At 42.1% G+C, this 16,530-nt stretch overlaps 2 protein-coding genes across 2 annotated transcripts in view; both read right to left on the bottom strand.

The window, feature by feature from the left end:
- Positions 1 to 9,788: 9,788 nt before the first annotated feature.
- LOC119312616 (high-affinity nitrate transporter-activating protein 2.1-like) lies at positions 9,789 to 10,807 on the bottom strand. Its single transcript, XM_037588347.1, has 2 exons — positions 10,579 to 10,807; positions 9,789 to 10,482 (listed from the first exon to the last, which is right to left on the bottom strand). The coding sequence occupies exons 1-2, from the start codon at positions 10,715 to 10,717 to the stop codon at positions 10,022 to 10,024; spliced, it is 600 nt and encodes a 199-aa protein (XP_037444244.1). The 5' UTR covers positions 10,718 to 10,807; the 3' UTR covers positions 9,789 to 10,021.
- Positions 10,808 to 14,965: 4,158 nt separating this feature from the next.
- The window catches only part of LOC119312617 (SPX domain-containing protein 4-like), a 4,340-nt gene continuing 2,775 nt past the window's right edge, over positions 14,966 to 16,530 (bottom strand). Inside the window, exons 2-3 of the mRNA XM_037588348.1 lie at positions 15,822 to 15,981; positions 14,966 to 15,733 (exon numbers count right to left, since the gene is read on the bottom strand). Coding sequence (XP_037444245.1) covers positions 15,204 to 15,733; positions 15,822 to 15,981 — 690 coding nt within the window. The 3' untranslated portion in view covers positions 14,966 to 15,203. The remainder of the gene's footprint in view (positions 15,734 to 15,821; positions 15,982 to 16,530) is intronic.

Genomic DNA, 16,530 nt, shown 5'->3' on the forward strand with positions numbered 1-16,530 from the left:
GATTCTCTTAGGGTGGCCTTCAGGATACAAAGGTTCCCGAGTCATTCTACCAATTCTAGTAGCCACTCAAATAGCAAAGTCATTTTTATTATTTAATTCATCAAGCAAATCATTTTGAGCTTTAAGTACTTGCTCAGCTTGAGTAGCAACCATAGAAGCATATTTGCTAATGAGTTTGAGTTCACCTTTAACTCTAGCCATATTATCGCTCACGCGTCCTATCTCGAAAGCATTATTCTTTAACTCTCTACCAACATAAGCATTAAAACTTTCTTGTCTAGCCATAAACTCATCAAATTCATCTAAGCATGGGCTATGAAATTTAGTAGAGGGGATTTCAACTTTATCATATCTATAGAGAGAATTTACCTTTACTACCTGTGTCGGGTTATCGAGACAATGTGGTTCTTCGACAGGCTGTATATTAAGACCATGTATTTCTTCAATAGGTGGTAAATTCTTAACATCTTTAGCTTTAATACCTTTTTCTTTCATTGATTTCTTTGCCTCTTGCATATCTTCAGGACTGAGAAATAAAACACCTCTCTTCTTCGGAGTACGTTTAGGAATAGGCCCAGGGGTTGGCTCAATTGGTTCAGGAATTGGCTCAGGAAGAGTCCAATTATTTTCATTAGTCAACATATTATTGAATAGTAATTCAGCTTCGTCAGCTGTTCTTTCCCTGAAAACACAACCAGCACACTATCCAAGTAGTCCTTGGAAGCATCGGTTAGTCCATTAAAAAAGATATCAAGTATTTCATTTTTCTTGAGAGGATGATCAGGCAAAGTATTTAGTAATCGGAAAAGCCTCCCCCAAGCTTGTGGGAGACTCTCTTCTTCGATTTGCACAAAGTTATATATTTCCCGCAAGGCAGCTTGTTTCTTATGAGCAGGGAAATATTTAGCACAGAAGTAATAAATCATATCCTGGGGACTACGCACACAACCAGGAGCAAGAGAATTAAACCAAGTCTTAGCATCACCCTTTAATGAGAACGGAAATATCTTAAGGATATAATAATAGCGAGACTTCTCATCATTAGTAAATAGGGTAGCTATTTCATTCAACTTGGTAAGATGTGCCACAACAGTTTCAGATTCAAGGCCATAAAAAGGATCAGATTCTACCAAAGTAATAATTTCAGGATTAATAGAGAATTCATAATCCTTATCAGTAACACAGATAGGTGAAGTAGCAAAAGCAGGGTCAGGTTTCATTCTACCATTAAGAGACTGCTACTTCCATTTAGCTAATAACTTTTTAAGATCATATCTATCATTGCAAGCAAAGATAGCTCTAGCAACTTCTTCATTCATAACATAACCCTCAGGAACTACAGGCAATTCATAATCATTCGGAGAACTTTCATCATCACTATCATCAATAATAGCATCTTCAATAATTTCATTCTCTCTAGCCCTAGCAAGTTGTTCATCAAGAAATTCACCTAATGGCAAAGTAGTATCACACACAGAAGTAGTTTCATCATAAGTATCATGCATAGCAGAAGTGGCATCATCAATAACATGCGACATATCAAAATTCATAGCAGTAACAGGTTTAGGTGTCGCAAGCTTACTAATAACAGAAGGAGAATCCAGTGTAGAGCTAGATGGCAGTTCCTTACCTCCCCTCGTAGTTGAGGGAAAAATCTTGGTTCTTTCATCTTTCAAGTTCCTCATAGTGATCAACAGATATAAGTCCCAAGTGACTCAGAGAATAGAGCTATGCTCCCCAGCAACGGCGCCAGAAATTAGTCTTGATAACCCACAAGTGTAGGGGATCGCAACAGCTTTCGAGGGTAAAGTATTCAACCCAAATTTATTGATTCGACACAAGGGGAGCCAAATAATATTATTGAGTATTAGCAGTTGAGTTGTCAATTCAACCACACCTAGATAACTTAGTATCTGCAGCAAATTATTTAGTAGCAAAGTAATATGATAATAAAGGTAACAGTAGCAAAAGTAATGTTTTTGGGTTTTGTAGTGATTGTAACAATAGCAACAGAAAAGTAAATAAGCGAAGCACAAGATATGAAAAGCTCGTAGGCATTGGATCAGTGATGGATACTTATGTCGGATGCGATTCCTCATGTATAGCTATAACATAGGGTGACACAGATCTAGCTCCAGTTCATCAATGTAATGTAGGCATGTATTCTGTAGATAGTCATACGTGCTTATGGAAAAGAACTTGCATGACATCTTTTGTCCTACCCTCCCATGGTAGCGGGGTCCTAGCGGAAACTAAGGGATATTAAGGCCTCCTTTTAATAGAGAACCGGAACAAAGTATTAGCACATAGGGAATGCATGAACTCCTCATACCACGGTCATCACCGAGAAGTATCCCGATTATTGTCACTTCGGGGTTGTCAGATCATAACACATAATAGGTGACTATAGACTTGCAAGATAGGATCAAGAACACACATATATTCATGAAAACATAATAGGTTCAGATCTGAAATCATGGCACTCGGGCCCTAGTGACAAGTATTAAGCATAGCAAAGTCATAGCAACATCAATCTCAGGACATAGTGTATACTAGGGATCAAACCCTAACAAAACTAACTTGATTACATGGTAAATATCATCCAACCCATCACCGTCCAGCAAGCCTACGATGGAATTACTCACGCACGGCAGTGAGCATCACGAAATTGGTGATGGAGGATGGTTGATGATGACGATGGTGACGAATCCCCCTCTCCGGAGCCCCGAACGGACTCCAGATCAGCCCTCCCGAGAGAGATTAGGGATTGGCGGCAGCCCCGTATCGTAAAACGCAATGAAACTTTTTCTCTGATTTTTTTCTCCACGAGACGGAATATATGGAATTGGAGTTGAGGTCGGCGGAGCCTCAGGGGGCCCATGAGACAGGGGGGCGCGCCCAGGGGGTGGGCGCGCCCCCACCCTCGTGGACAGGGTGTGGGCCCCCTGGTCTTGATTCTTTCGCCAGTATTTTTTACATTTTCCAAAAAGTGCCTCCATGGATTTTCAGGACATTCCGAGAACTTTTGTTTTCTACACATAAAACAACATCATGGCAGTTCTGCTGAAAACAGCGTCAGTCCGGGTTAGTTTCATTCAAATCTTGCAAGTTAGAGTCCAAAACAAGGGCAAAAGTGTTTGGAAAAGTAGATACGTTGGAGACGTATCAGTCATCCACAAGGTACACAATGAAATCATCACCAAAGGACTTTGCAGTCCTCTGTCTCTTACTCCTTACAGGAGTTTCGTTCTCACCCTCAACAGGATGCTCAACGTGTTCCATCACAATGGTGGGTTCAGGAATTACAGCGAATTCCTCACTAGATGGAGTAGGTATCTCCTGATTTGATGAACTTGACATATACTTCATAGTAAATATGTCCTCAAAGAAAGTTGCATCATTAGACTCCATAATCGTACCAACATGCATGTCGGATACCTCAGATTTTATTATCAAAAATCTATAGCCAATGCTATGAAAAGCATAGCCCAGAAGAACACAATCCACGGTTTTTGGTCCAAGCTTGCGCTTCTTGGGAATTGGTATATTGACTTTCGCCAAACAACCCCAAGAACGTAGGTAAGAGAGTTTCAACCTTTTCCTTTCCCATTCCTCAAACGGAGTCATGGTATTATGCTTTGTGGGAACTCGGTTTAGGACATGACATGCAGTCATCAGTGCCTCCCCCACCATTCCTTGGAAAGACCCTATGTGTCTAACATGGCCTTAACCAAATCAGTTAGAGTTCGGTTCTTTATTTCGGCCACCCCATTAGACTGAGGTGAGTAGGGAGGCGTCCGCTCTTGGATTATACCATGTTCCATATAAAACAAATCAAATACATTGGAAAAATACTCTCCACCATGGTCGGACCTTAGCCGTTTAATTTTCTGGTCAAGTTGGTTCTCCGCTTCAGCTTTATAGTTTTTGAAGAAAGTTAAAGCCTCATCTTTTGATGTCAGAAGATACACATAACAATATCTAGTGGAGTCGTCAATTAACGTCCTGAAATATCTCTTTCCACCTTTTGTCAACACGCCATTCATCTCACAAAGATCAGAATGTATAAGCTCTAGTGGCGCCAAGTCTCTTGCCTCTGCAGTCTTATGGGACTTGCGAGGTTGCTTAGCTTGCACACATACTTGGCACATGGAGCCTTTGGTAGTAGGGATTTTCGGAATTAAACTCATATTGGCTAGTCGCTCATGCAACCAAAGTTAATATGACAAAGTCATGAATTCCAAATATTAGACTCATTATTGTGGCAAACATTATTAATAACTTTAGTGCAAATATCTAACAAATATAGGCGGAACAAGCCTCCGCACTCAGAGCCTTTTCCAACAAATTGTCCACACTTGGAAATTACAACTTTATTGGAATCAAAAACCAACTTAAAACCATGTCGACATAAACGGGAACCGCTGACGAGATTCTTATTGGTGGACGACACATGATGAACATTCTTCAGATGCACAGTCTTCCCCGAAGTAAACTTTAGATCAACCGTACCAACACCTCGAACAATGGCATGTGACCCGTTCCCCATCAACACGGGAGAAGTCCCTGTCGCCTGGTAAGAAGAAAATATGGAGGCATCAGCACAAACATGTACATTAGCATCGGTGTCAATTAACCAATCAGGGGATTGAAATACTGAAAGGATGGTAGGAAAAATACCGTACCCCAGTTCCTTCATATCAGTATCACCGATGACAACATTAGCGGACTTGCCGCTCTTCTCATGTTCACGCTCCTCAAAGCGGTTAGGACATTTCGGAGCCCAGTGATTAGGATCACTACAGACATGGCAAAGTCCCTTCCCCTTCTTATGAGAATTCTTCTTGAAGTTGGTAGAATGTGATGGCTTGTTCTTTGTATCAAACTTGCCTTTGACCTGAGTTTTGTTCTTGTTGTTTTTGAACTTGTTGGGCTGGAAGTTCTTCTTCTGTACCATGTGGGCACTAGAATCTCCCTCAACAACTCGAGCACGTGTGTCCTTTGCTCTCGCCTTCTCTTCAACATCAAGAGTACCAATGAGATCCGACACGGAAAACTCTTCTCTCTTGTGTTTCAGGGAAGTAGCAAAATTGTTCCACGAATGTGGAAGCTTGGCAATGATGCCTCTGGCAACAAATTTGTCTGGCAACACACACTTGAAGTACTCAAGTTCTTTTGCGAGCGACTGTATCTCATGAGCCTGCTGGACAATAGAACGCTCATTAGTCATCTTGTAGTCATAGAATTGCTCCATGACATACAACTTGCTGCCAGCGTCCGAGGCCCCAAACTTAGCCTCGAGCGCAGCCCACATGTCCTTGCCGTTGTCAACCGACATATATGAATTCACAATGTAATCATATAGAACACTCAAAAGGGCGCCTTTAAAGAGGGTATTGATCTTCTCAAAAGCTTCCTGCTATGCAGGATTAAGATCACCCTCGGGCTTGCCCTTGGTGGCGTCATAGCAGTACATGGTCTGGAACCAGTAAACTGCTCTCGTGCACCACCTCTTATATTGCACCCCCTTAAAGGTAGGCGGCTTCAGATGCGCAGCAAAACCACTCGGAGTAAATTGCCTATAATCAGGTTTTTGGATTGTTGAATATATGAGGAAATTACTACGAGTTTTAATCTGAATAAACAGAAGATAAATCATGACACCACTAGCAGAGATTAAACTAATCATGCGAACTAGCATAGTAGATGAACAAATCACATCTAGGGCACATACTAGAAACATGAATTCTACCATGATCTCGAACAAGAAGGATAGAATCACATACGGTGCGGCGGGAGTAGCACCGCCGACATTGATGTTGTCGCCCATGTCGTTGAGGATGAGGTTGCCGAGGTCGGGGAAGAAGTCGTCGTTGGCGAAGTCGTCGCTGCCAGCAATCGCACGAGTGCGCTCCCCAAAAACCTGATTGCCCCTCTCTCGTACAGGATCATGAGAGGCGGGGTTCCGGAGGCCTACTATCCCTTCTCGCAGTGCACGCCGAAAGGAGGGATGGAGAAGACTTGCTTGGTGGCGCAATGATCTAGAACGGTGGTGCGAAACCATACGAAGTGGCGGCAGCTAGGGTAGACGTCTGGCTGACAATATGGTGCGGGCCGGGTAGGTCATGGGAATAAACCCCACGTCCAAGTCACCATGATCCAAAAGAATCGGAAATGGTTCAGTAATTAACACATTCGTTAATTATTAATTAATGACTCATTAATTTTTCCCGAGCAGCAAAAATATAGACAACGTGCATAGCTTTGTCCTCGGCTCGGCTCAATCCTGCAACTCGCGGCGCGTCATGACGAGCGAGGAGGAGGAGGAGCGTGCATGTAGGTCTCCTCTTCTCATGCTCATACAAGTGGTAGAAGAGCTCACCTTATAAAGAGGTGCAAGTCTCACTCAACTTCCTGGTGGGACTAAATTTTAGTCTCACTCACTTCACTCATATGTGTGCATGAATGGGCCAAGAGAATTTTAAAATTTTAGTTGGGCCTTGGGCCAAAGGCCTATTAGCGAAATTCCAACAAGAGGAGGCTAAGCTACGGTGAGACTTGATTTCACAAAGTCACTGAAGTTGCGTCCATGCCGAAGAGGCCTGACGCATCGATCGTGTGGCTCTTAGCCCTAACCAAAGGTTGCAAGGTATAGTAGTGGGATTTAAAAAAATATAAAAATGAATGAATTAGTGACAGTGGTATTACAATTAAACAAGAAAGAAAATAAAGTAAAAAGGTACAAAATCAAAATAATGACGTTCTTTAACAAATGATGAATTAATGGCTATGGTATTAGTTTTAAGAAGAAACAAAATGAAATAAAACTAAAATAAAATAAGAACAATGAATCTTTTTATGAAAGAAAGAATTAGTGGCATTGATTTTTTTAAACCACCTCATATATTAATTAACCAAAAGAGTTTTTACAATCGTTCATTACAAAATTGACCACACAGGGTGAAACATCATTGATATTACCCTCTAAGATGCAAGAAAATGAAAAATATTAAAAAATAATAACAAAATTGGCACACAATTACACAGTAATTGCATTATTTTTACAATATATGTCTGAATAAGCATATAACAGTGGGATTTTCAAAAAAAAAGAGTTGCCTAAGAAGGGATGGATTAGAGGCATTGATATTATCATTTAAAAAGAAATAAAGTGAAATAAAATAAAATAAAAATAATGAAGTTTTTAAAGGAACAATGAAGTAGTGGCTTTGGTATTCCCCATCAAGAAGAAACAAATTAAAATAAAATCTGAAAAAAATATCAAAATAATGATATTCTCCAAGAAAGAGTGAATTAATGGCATTGGTATTACCCTTTAATAAGAAATATATTTTGTAAAAGAATATAGAAAACAAATTTGCACACATATACACAAAAGTTATGCTTTTTAAAGATATGCAAGAGTAAACATATATTAGTGGAAATTTTGGAAAAAATTCTAGGAAGGAACAAATTAGTAGCACTGATATTACGCTTAAAGAATAAATAGAAATAAAATAACTAAAACAAAATTAAAATAGTGAAGTTTTATAAGAAACAATGAATTATGGCATTGATATTACCCTTTAAAAAAGAAAGACAAAAGAAAAAATAAACTTGCACACAACTTTGCATTGAAATTGGACTTTTTTGTACTATGCAAAGAATAACCATATAATAATAAATATTTTGCACATATTTTTATAGTATTTGGGTGTATGAAAGTACTCTCACTCAGCATCCAAAAATTGCCCACAGAAGTCCTTTTTTTTAAAAAGCGACTAATAAAGAAAAAGAAAAAAGTAAAGTAAAAAATGAAAACTAATAAGTACAAAGGGAGGGCTCGCACAGGTAATGTCCTTCACCTTGTTAAAGAATTAAAATTTTCTTTGAAAAGGAGGATTGCCCCGGACTATGCATCCGAAAGATGCATGCGGTCATATTATTAAAAAAGTTGCAGCAAATAACAACGTCTGGTATCCAAGTACAGCTCGCAAATGGAGCAAACATAAATAAAAACAAACAACGTAAAATCATAGCCACAAGATTGGACAATAGGACATAGTGACTAAACACCTATCCTATTATGCGACTGTCATCCAAACCGGTTAAAGATAGCCCGTGCTACCAACTCCCATCGTTTGCATCCAATAACCAAATGCTCCCTAGAGTCCGTAGGAGTGAGTAACAACCACGTACAAATCCATGTCGTAGCTCTGAAAATAACCTGCAAGAAGTTTAAAGTATTTTCTTTGTTCAAAATCATATCGTTCCTGTAGTTCCATATAGCCCAAAGTAGTGCGCATATTCCAATCCAAATACGTGACGCAATAGCAGGTTGCATTCCAGTTAGCCATGTTCCAAACAACGCATCTATGCTAGTTGGAGGAGTAATGTTAACGGCTATATGAATCATTCGCCAAAGTAATTTCGCGAGAGGGCAATGTATGAAGAGGTGTTGTATTGTTTCGTCTTGATCACAGAAACAACATCGTGCACTACCTACCCATCGCCGGTTTAGCAGATTATCTTTGGTAAGAATCACCCATTTTTGGACAAACCACATGAAAAATTTTATTCGCAAGGAAACTTACTTTTCAAATATGTATCCATCTTGGGATTGGACCAGAATTAATTAGATCCAAGTACATAGATTTAACCGAAAACACTTCATTGCCCGTTAACTTCCAGTGAAAGGAGTCTGGTTGGTCTGAGAGTTGAACATCCATCAACCTCCGCACTAAGTGTAGCCAGGAATTCCAACATTCCCCTACAAAAGACCTTCTAAACTGGATATTCAAAGGTACCGTATGTAATATTGTTGCCACATAATCCTCTTGAATTACGTTGCACAATATTATATAAAGAGGGATACTGAAGGGCTAGAGGCATCTCTCCTAACCATGTATCCTCCCAAAACCTTGTTGTCGTTCCGCCACTAACAACGAATTTCGCCCTATGAAATAAGGTCTCTTTTGTTTTCATGAGCCCATTCCAAAACGGCAAATTATTAGGTCTTACGGTAACATGAGCCAGAGCTTTAGAGTGTAAATATTTGTTCATTAAAATTTGTGCCCACATGCCATCTGTTTCTACGGATAACCTATAGAGCCAATTGCTTAGTAGGCATTTATTTTTAATCTCCAGGTTCTCAATCCCAAGACCCCTGGTCTTTGGGTCGACAAATAATATCCCCATCTTACGAAGCGGTATTTTTCCTTAACCTCATCTGACCGCCAGAAAAAACGAGATCGATAGAAGTCTAATCTCTTCTGTACCCCTTTAGGTACCTCAAAGAAAGATAACAGGAACATCGGCGTACTAGTTAGTACTGAATTGATCAGCACCAACCGACCTTCATAGGACATAAGCTTATCCTTCCAACACTAAGTGACCCAAATCTGTGTAAGTCAAAAATACCCAGCCCAAAACAACTCAAAACTACCCCAAAAACCCAAATCTCAAAGCAGAAATCAACGGCCAAAAAATCAACAGACCGAAAATCAATTTTCAGACGACTTAGGCCATGTTTGGGACTGCTCTGCTCCCTAAAATTCAACTCTGCTTTAAAATACATAAGTCAAACGTTATAGCTCTTCAGGAAAAAAATACTAGGATTTATGATACAATTTCTTGTCTTTGGTGAAACTCTTCAATGGTGTTCTGAAAACTCGAGTTTGAAGAGTTCTCGTGGAGTTAAGGTGAAATTTCCCAATTATATCACTGTTGACTGGATACCCTTTGTTTTTTTGCACGTCACATAGCCAAATAAACATTTCACAACAAATTTTCTCATTCTTGAAGCTGGAGCTATTTGGAAGCCAAACATGATAAATTGCTATTTGGTGGAGCTGCAACTCTGGGATGAAACTGCTCCAACGTAGATTTGATGAAATTGAACTGACTTTGGTGAAGTGGAGCGGTCCAATCACGTGAGCTCCCCGAAAAGGAAACACCAACACTCTCTTACATTACATTACATGTACACTATAGGAGTACATTGCAAAGGACAAAAAGAAGTTTAGTTATTCTTCTTGCGTTTCTCAATAAAGAAGAAGAAGGCGAGGGAGACGACCGAGAAGGTAGAGAAGACGCCGGCGGCAACCTTGATGGAGGTGGTGACGCCCGTGATGCTGACGACGTTGAAGGCTGCGGCGGGCGCGGTCTGGCCGTATGCGACCTGCGTGCCGGAGGCGTCGAGCGCGTAGGCGCGCACGTAGTAGGCGGCGGTGGGGATGTCGAGGGCGACGCGGTACTCGACCCTGCCGCCGGCGCCGGCGTAGGGCTGCTGGGCGACCTTGAACTGGCAGGTCTTGTCCTTCTTGAGGTCGTCGTGGGTCTTGCGCCACTCGCGCTCCTTCTGGCTCGCCGGCGCGTAGCAGAGGCTGACCTTGACGCTCTTGTAGGCGGCGTCGTCGCCGGCCGGCCGGGTCGCGTTCAGAGCCCACGTCACCGTGATCACGTCCTCGCCGGCGTGGAGAACTGGTCGCGTTTGATTTGGTCGTCAGTGTTAAAGAAGATGCTTGCTTACGCTCTATGTCTGTTAACGAGAATGCATTGCACATACGACGGTGGTACCTTGGCCGGGGCTGGGGGATGCGGTGACGTCGAGGGTCACGGGCAGCTTGGAGAGGTACGCCACGGCGCCGGCCGACGCGCAGCAGCCGGCGGCGAGGACCGCCACCAGCAACGCCATGACAAGCTCCGACCGTGCCATCGCCGTCGAACTTGGGCTCGATCGAACTCGGAGCTGCTGCTTGGTCGGAGAAGGTTGCGGCGGTTTGCTGGATGGGGCTGGAAGAGATGGAGGAGTACGGATGGGTTTGGCGTGTATATATAGGCAGTTGGAGATCGTTGACCATGAGCTGGAGCTGCCATGATCCCATCCTTGTTGGGGTCGAGGAGCCGGGGAAGGCAACCATCTGATTAATAAGCTAATTAATTAATTTATTAGGTGGTGGAAGGTCAGATCCTCTTGAGGGTCTCCAAAGGGTCCGGCCGGAAGAGTGAGATGCGGCGATTGCAAATCAAGCAGCGGCAGGAGTAAGGGCATGTACAATGATGCTATCTTAGGAGTGTCACGTAAGATACATGATGAGGTGGAGAAGAGAGAACTCTGAAGAAAAGGCTTGTCTTCTTTTATTTAAGAGACAAGAGATGATCTCTTAGCACAATTTATTTCACCATGTTTTAAGGAATGACTAGTTATTGAAGATAAGGCTAAGATATAACCCATTATAGACATACTCTTTTGTCATTTCTAAATTACATGCAAGACTTAAGATAAGACTGTTTTATCAACCATTGTACATGCCCTAATTAACTGAGCTAATTCTACGTACGAGGGAGGGCATTTCGGCTGAGTTCACATGGTGCAACCGTTGATCAGCCTTATTTTTAGTTTATTTACAGCTGTAGTTAGTCGCCTAAACAGCTATTGCAAATGTTGTTCCGCGAAGTAAAAGAAAAAGCTGTTGCAAATTTGCAACGGAGTGCAACCAAAAAGCTCAACGGATTTCCATATGCATATGCATGTTGAATTTGTTGATGGATGCGTTGACGAAGAGGCCCGAGGCATAGGCGACGTGACTCTTAGCCCTAACCAAAGGTTACACGGCTGCATTATTTGCTTGACTTGGCTCACCAGGAGACAATTAGGGTGAGGGCACAAGCTGGAGAGCAAGATCACACGGTGATGCATGGAATGTCGGAGGATAAAAGAAAGGGGATTGGGTGAGCGATGCGAGCGACAAAGGTGTCGAGTTGAGCGATCGTAGACAAGGAAAATGAGAGTCGGCAAAGGGTCGGGTTATGTAAGTGGGACGTCCTGGCACGTGGGGTTCAAATTTTGTACGTCCCATAATATAAGAAGAGCACCTACAGCCGGTGGTCCAAACCCGTCTCATACGTTCGGGCAGACGGTCTGGTCAGTGATCGGTCTTAAAAATTCAACCCAGACGGACGCCTTAAACGGGCTTCAAACGCCCGCGTCAACCGCATCCCTCATATCCAACTCAAATCTGAGGTAACACCAACTGGTACTAAAGCTCTCCCCACACCCGGCCCTGGCTCGTGCCACGTGGTGGCCCTTTAGCTGCGGTTTGAGCCGAACCGGTACTAAAGGGGGACCTTTAGTCCCCACCCTTTAGTGCCGGTTACAGAACCGGCACTAAAACTCCTTACGAACCGGGGCTACAGCCCGGTTCTGCACTAGTGATATGGGACGCCTGGGGATAGGGCGCATCATTATCCTCGGTACACATCTGAGCTCTTTGTGTCGCATGACGACGCTGGGTCACGATTAGCCACATCATTGTGTGATTTGAAGAAGAACCGGACTCAAGTACTTCTTCAACGGGGAAAAGGAGTTTAAGATTAGCCTCATATTCTCGAACTCTTGTTAACGGTTCAGTGGTGAAAATGGGCTGTGACGAGCTCGCCGAGTGGAAGGTATGGGCACGCTGCCTATTATTTTGTCATATTTCTTTGGTGTCTTCAATAGTCATGTATGCACCAAGTTTTAGCAAATTGGTCGCAAAATATACTATTGCTACACCCTCCAATCCATATTATTTTTCGTTAAAGCGGATGTATCTAGGCAAGTAATATGGATCAGAGTAATAGGAAAGGTTGGCTAACTTGGTTTCATGTGCTCACCAGCAAAATTAATGGAGATGTAGGTTTGCAGAAGTATCATTTTAATGCGCATAAGCATGAAATCTCATACTCCATCAGTCCCAATTACTTGTCACATAAATAAATACAAATGGATATATTTAGGACTAAAATACGTCAGGGTACATTCATTTATACGACAAGTAATTCCGGACGGAGGATGTATGTAAGTATCGACCAAGCAAGCTCTAGTATCTTATCTAGAGTGGTGCTATTTCAGTGCCAAATACAGAGCAAACACACATCTTTAACAGATTGATTGACCAATGTAATATGTAAGACTTTGACCCCCCAAAAATTGCCGGTTATTAGATGACTACCTCCCCCAAAACATCCTACGTTATTCTAGATTTTTATATTTGCATATATCTAATTATAAAAAACAATATCAAGATATTGTATTATATGATATACTTTAGATATTTCTACTAAGATATTAATTATACACATATAAACATATACACTATATTCATGTAAATGTCACGAGTTATTTTGAGAAAACATGCAATTCTATTGTTTGTTATCGTCTCGATTTTATAAATATGCTTTTAGGGCTCAATATATTGAGAAAATATAGTTTTACTATAAAATACAATTTACGTTTACAATAATATATTACCGTTGATTTTAATTTGACAAAAATATATATAAAAAGTATAGATAATTGTATTTATTTTGACTAGCAAGCTCAAAATTTGCTTAAATGGTGGAGCTTAAAACTAATTCATGCATTTGCCTTCTTCACCATAAATCTTTGCCTTAATGCGACGGCCAAGCCTCTGAGGCCGCTAGGCATCTTTAGGGATGTGCACTTGGGAATTGATTGCCGAGTCACCGAAAAAGACGATGTATAGAATGCCTTAGAGATGTCAAACCACCACAGGTGGCCCTTGTGAGAGAAGGAGACTTCCATAGTGGTCCAGGGCACGACGCCGAGCCCATGTGCCTAGGAAAGGAAGAAGATTTCCACGGTAGTCCAGGGCACATCGCTAAGCCCAGTGAACCCCAATACCATCGTGCGCCAGTTTCTCGTCTCCGAGGAGTAGGAGCACAACTCTAGACACGTGGAGGGCCACACCATCTTTACACGGTGGGAGGATGACACCGGTGCTTGTGTTTGCGTCGAGCACCAACCCTCGGGCGTGAGTTTATTTGGTCTATGTGATGATCTACAGTGATATGGTGTTAACTGAGACGCTTTATCTTGTGTTCTGAAATTTTTGATCTAAACACGCGGGTGTTGTGCTATGAATCCTTCGGTATTCTATTAGGTAACTGTGGAGTGCTTAATTAGTTGCATAAACTTGTTATGGACAAGTCAATTTATATTACTTGTATGCAACTTTTTTTGCGTAAGAAACTTTCAATATATTCATCTTCAAACATGGCAATACAAAGAACACTAGAGGCAATAAAAATTACAACCAGGCGCGAGCCGAAGGCGTGCCGCCGTCATCGCCTCTCCCTCATCGGAGCAAATCTTGTTGTAGTAAACAGTCAGGAAGTTGTCATACTAAGGCCCTGTAAGACCAATGCACTAGTGCAGCAACCATCACCGATGAAGAAAGTCGTAGAACAGAAGGATCAAACCTGTAAACACCCAAACGAAGACGTACGAAGATCGGATCTAAACAAATCCACTGAAGACCAACACCGATCGAATCCCATGAGATCCTACGAAGACACACCTCCACACGCCCTCCGACGATACTAGACGCACTATCAGGACATAGATAGAACATGTGAGACATTTTTCCTACCGATGGACATCACCGCTGCCACACATCCCAACCAAGACGCTGGACCTAGAAAGAACAGGGGCCTTCTTGCCAGCTAGGGCCCGAGGTCCTTCACATCTCCATGGCCTAATGGCCATTGGAGATGGGGCGGACCGGCGTTGGTGCCGACAGGAGGAAAGTCTGAGATGTTTTCTTGTGAATCGTACTGGCTATTGATCCTGCTACTTGTATGCAAGTTGCTATTATGTTCAGTATATTAGCATTGCAACTGAATCTGTAGATGCAACGTTCCATATTGTTATTTTTCTGTTGGAAGCAACAAATCATTATCCCTTAAATGGTTGCTTTTGGCATCTGAATTATTCCCACAAGGATAGTCTCCTTTTTTATTTACTGTTGAGCTTTAAGTTACTACCTTTGCATTTTACTACTTCTATGAGTCTGGGCCCCACTAGAATGTTTTGTACATAAATTGCATAATCAAATTCACTGTACGAGCCAACTTTAAAAAAAAGTCACCGTATTAGTGGTTTGCTGAAGGCGAACATCAGTGGCTAATACAAAAACCTTGAGAAACAGAGACTGTATACAATTCCTTTCAAATCAAATCAGCTAAATGTCACACACACTTTCTTCCTACAGCTCCAAAACTCCAAGCATCCAAATAAAAACATGACTTATGGTCACACATTTCAAAAACTGGCTAAACATCCAGATTATTGGTGTTATAGCAGTTCTATCATTTACACTTATCATGGGAGATTCAAAATGGCATGCAAAGACTGATTATTATCCACCGCGTCGCTCCGCTTCCGCGTTATGGTCAGTTTGAGCAGCGCTCTGCTCCTTTGATTGCACCTCTTTGTCGTTCTTGTCAGCATCTTCTACCTGGGAATCTGTCATGGAATCTGATAACGAGCTCTCAGATGTTATGGCGCCAGAACATGCTTCGCCATCCTCTCCATGGAAGAACCTAGCCAGAGACAGGGCATTGTAGGTAGAGCTGGCTTTCTTGAGGCCCTCTATCGCTTTCATTGCTGCGAGTGTGCTTCGGTACACCTCTGAGGTTTCTGCGTCGCAAGATGAAGCTGGGTCACGACTAGCCGCATCATTGTGAGCCTGATGCTTTGAAGAGGAACCAGACTCGAGTACTTCATCTTCAACAGGGAAAAGGATTTCAAGATTAGCCTCACATTCTCGAACAAGTCTTGTTAACGGTCCCGTGGTGAAAAATGGTTGGTGGCGAGCTCGCTGAGTGAAAGGTAGGCTGAGCACGCCGCCTGTTCTTTTGTCATACTTCTTCAGTATCTTCACTAGCCCTGTATGCACCAAGTGTCATGATGTTAGCTAGAAAGCTTATTGTTGGTAGGACACTGAAGGTTGGCTAACTTGGTTTCATGTGCTCACCAGCAAAATTCAGGGAGCTGCAGGTCTGCAGAAGTATCATTTCGCCGTGGATAAGCACGAAATCTCTACGTATCTCTAACATTTCTTCAGTGAACTCAGTTTTGGATGTAAAAGCACCATTCTTCTTAGCTTTGACTCGCTCAATCCTCTCCTTTAGCACCTAGAGACAAGCAGACTGACGAGTGAAAATAAAAGAAATTGGTATACCACAACTACCTGCTACTGTACTACCTAAGCCCCTAAATAACCCATGTACAATAAACGAAAAATGCCAACAATGGGCAATAACATTCACAGATTGTGGGACTTCAAAAATAGGAAGGGAATCTCTCCCAAGCACTCATGAGAACCTTATCAAGAATGTCGCTTCATGTTGTTAGGACAATCATCTTCTCAACACCTCACATGTTATTAGATTCTAAAGATCCAACAACACCAGACAGTCTGTTACGTAAGGACAAAACCATGTGACAGTACAACGAAATAGATGATCTCAGCAGGAGGCTGAATCAAACGATTACGCCGGCGGTGCTCTTAGTTTGTTTTGTGTTGTGTTTTCCCTCTTTGTTCCCCTTTGTGTGTTGTCAGCGTGTGTTGTTTTTGCTTTATCTCTTCTCCCCTTGTGCCCCCTTGTACTTCTGGTTCACTTGAACCCTATCTTGCAAAAGGCTGCAAAGCCTTATAGGCAAAATGAATACAATTCAGGTGG

The sequence above is a fragment of the Triticum dicoccoides genome, chromosome 5B (assembly GCF_002162155.2).
Source record: "Triticum dicoccoides isolate Atlit2015 ecotype Zavitan chromosome 5B, WEW_v2.0, whole genome shotgun sequence".
Taxonomy (NCBI): Eukaryota; Viridiplantae; Streptophyta; class Magnoliopsida; order Poales; family Poaceae; genus Triticum; species Triticum dicoccoides.

Coding starts and splice junctions, on each gene's coding strand:
- LOC119312616 (XM_037588347.1), bottom strand. CDS start 10,717: ATGGCACGGTCGGAGCTTGTCATGGCGTTGCTGGTGGCGGTCCTCGCC. Junction 10,483..10,578: donor ATCCCCCAGCCCCGGCCAAG/GTACCACCGTCG, acceptor AAACGCGACCAG/TTCTCCACGCCGGCGAGGAC.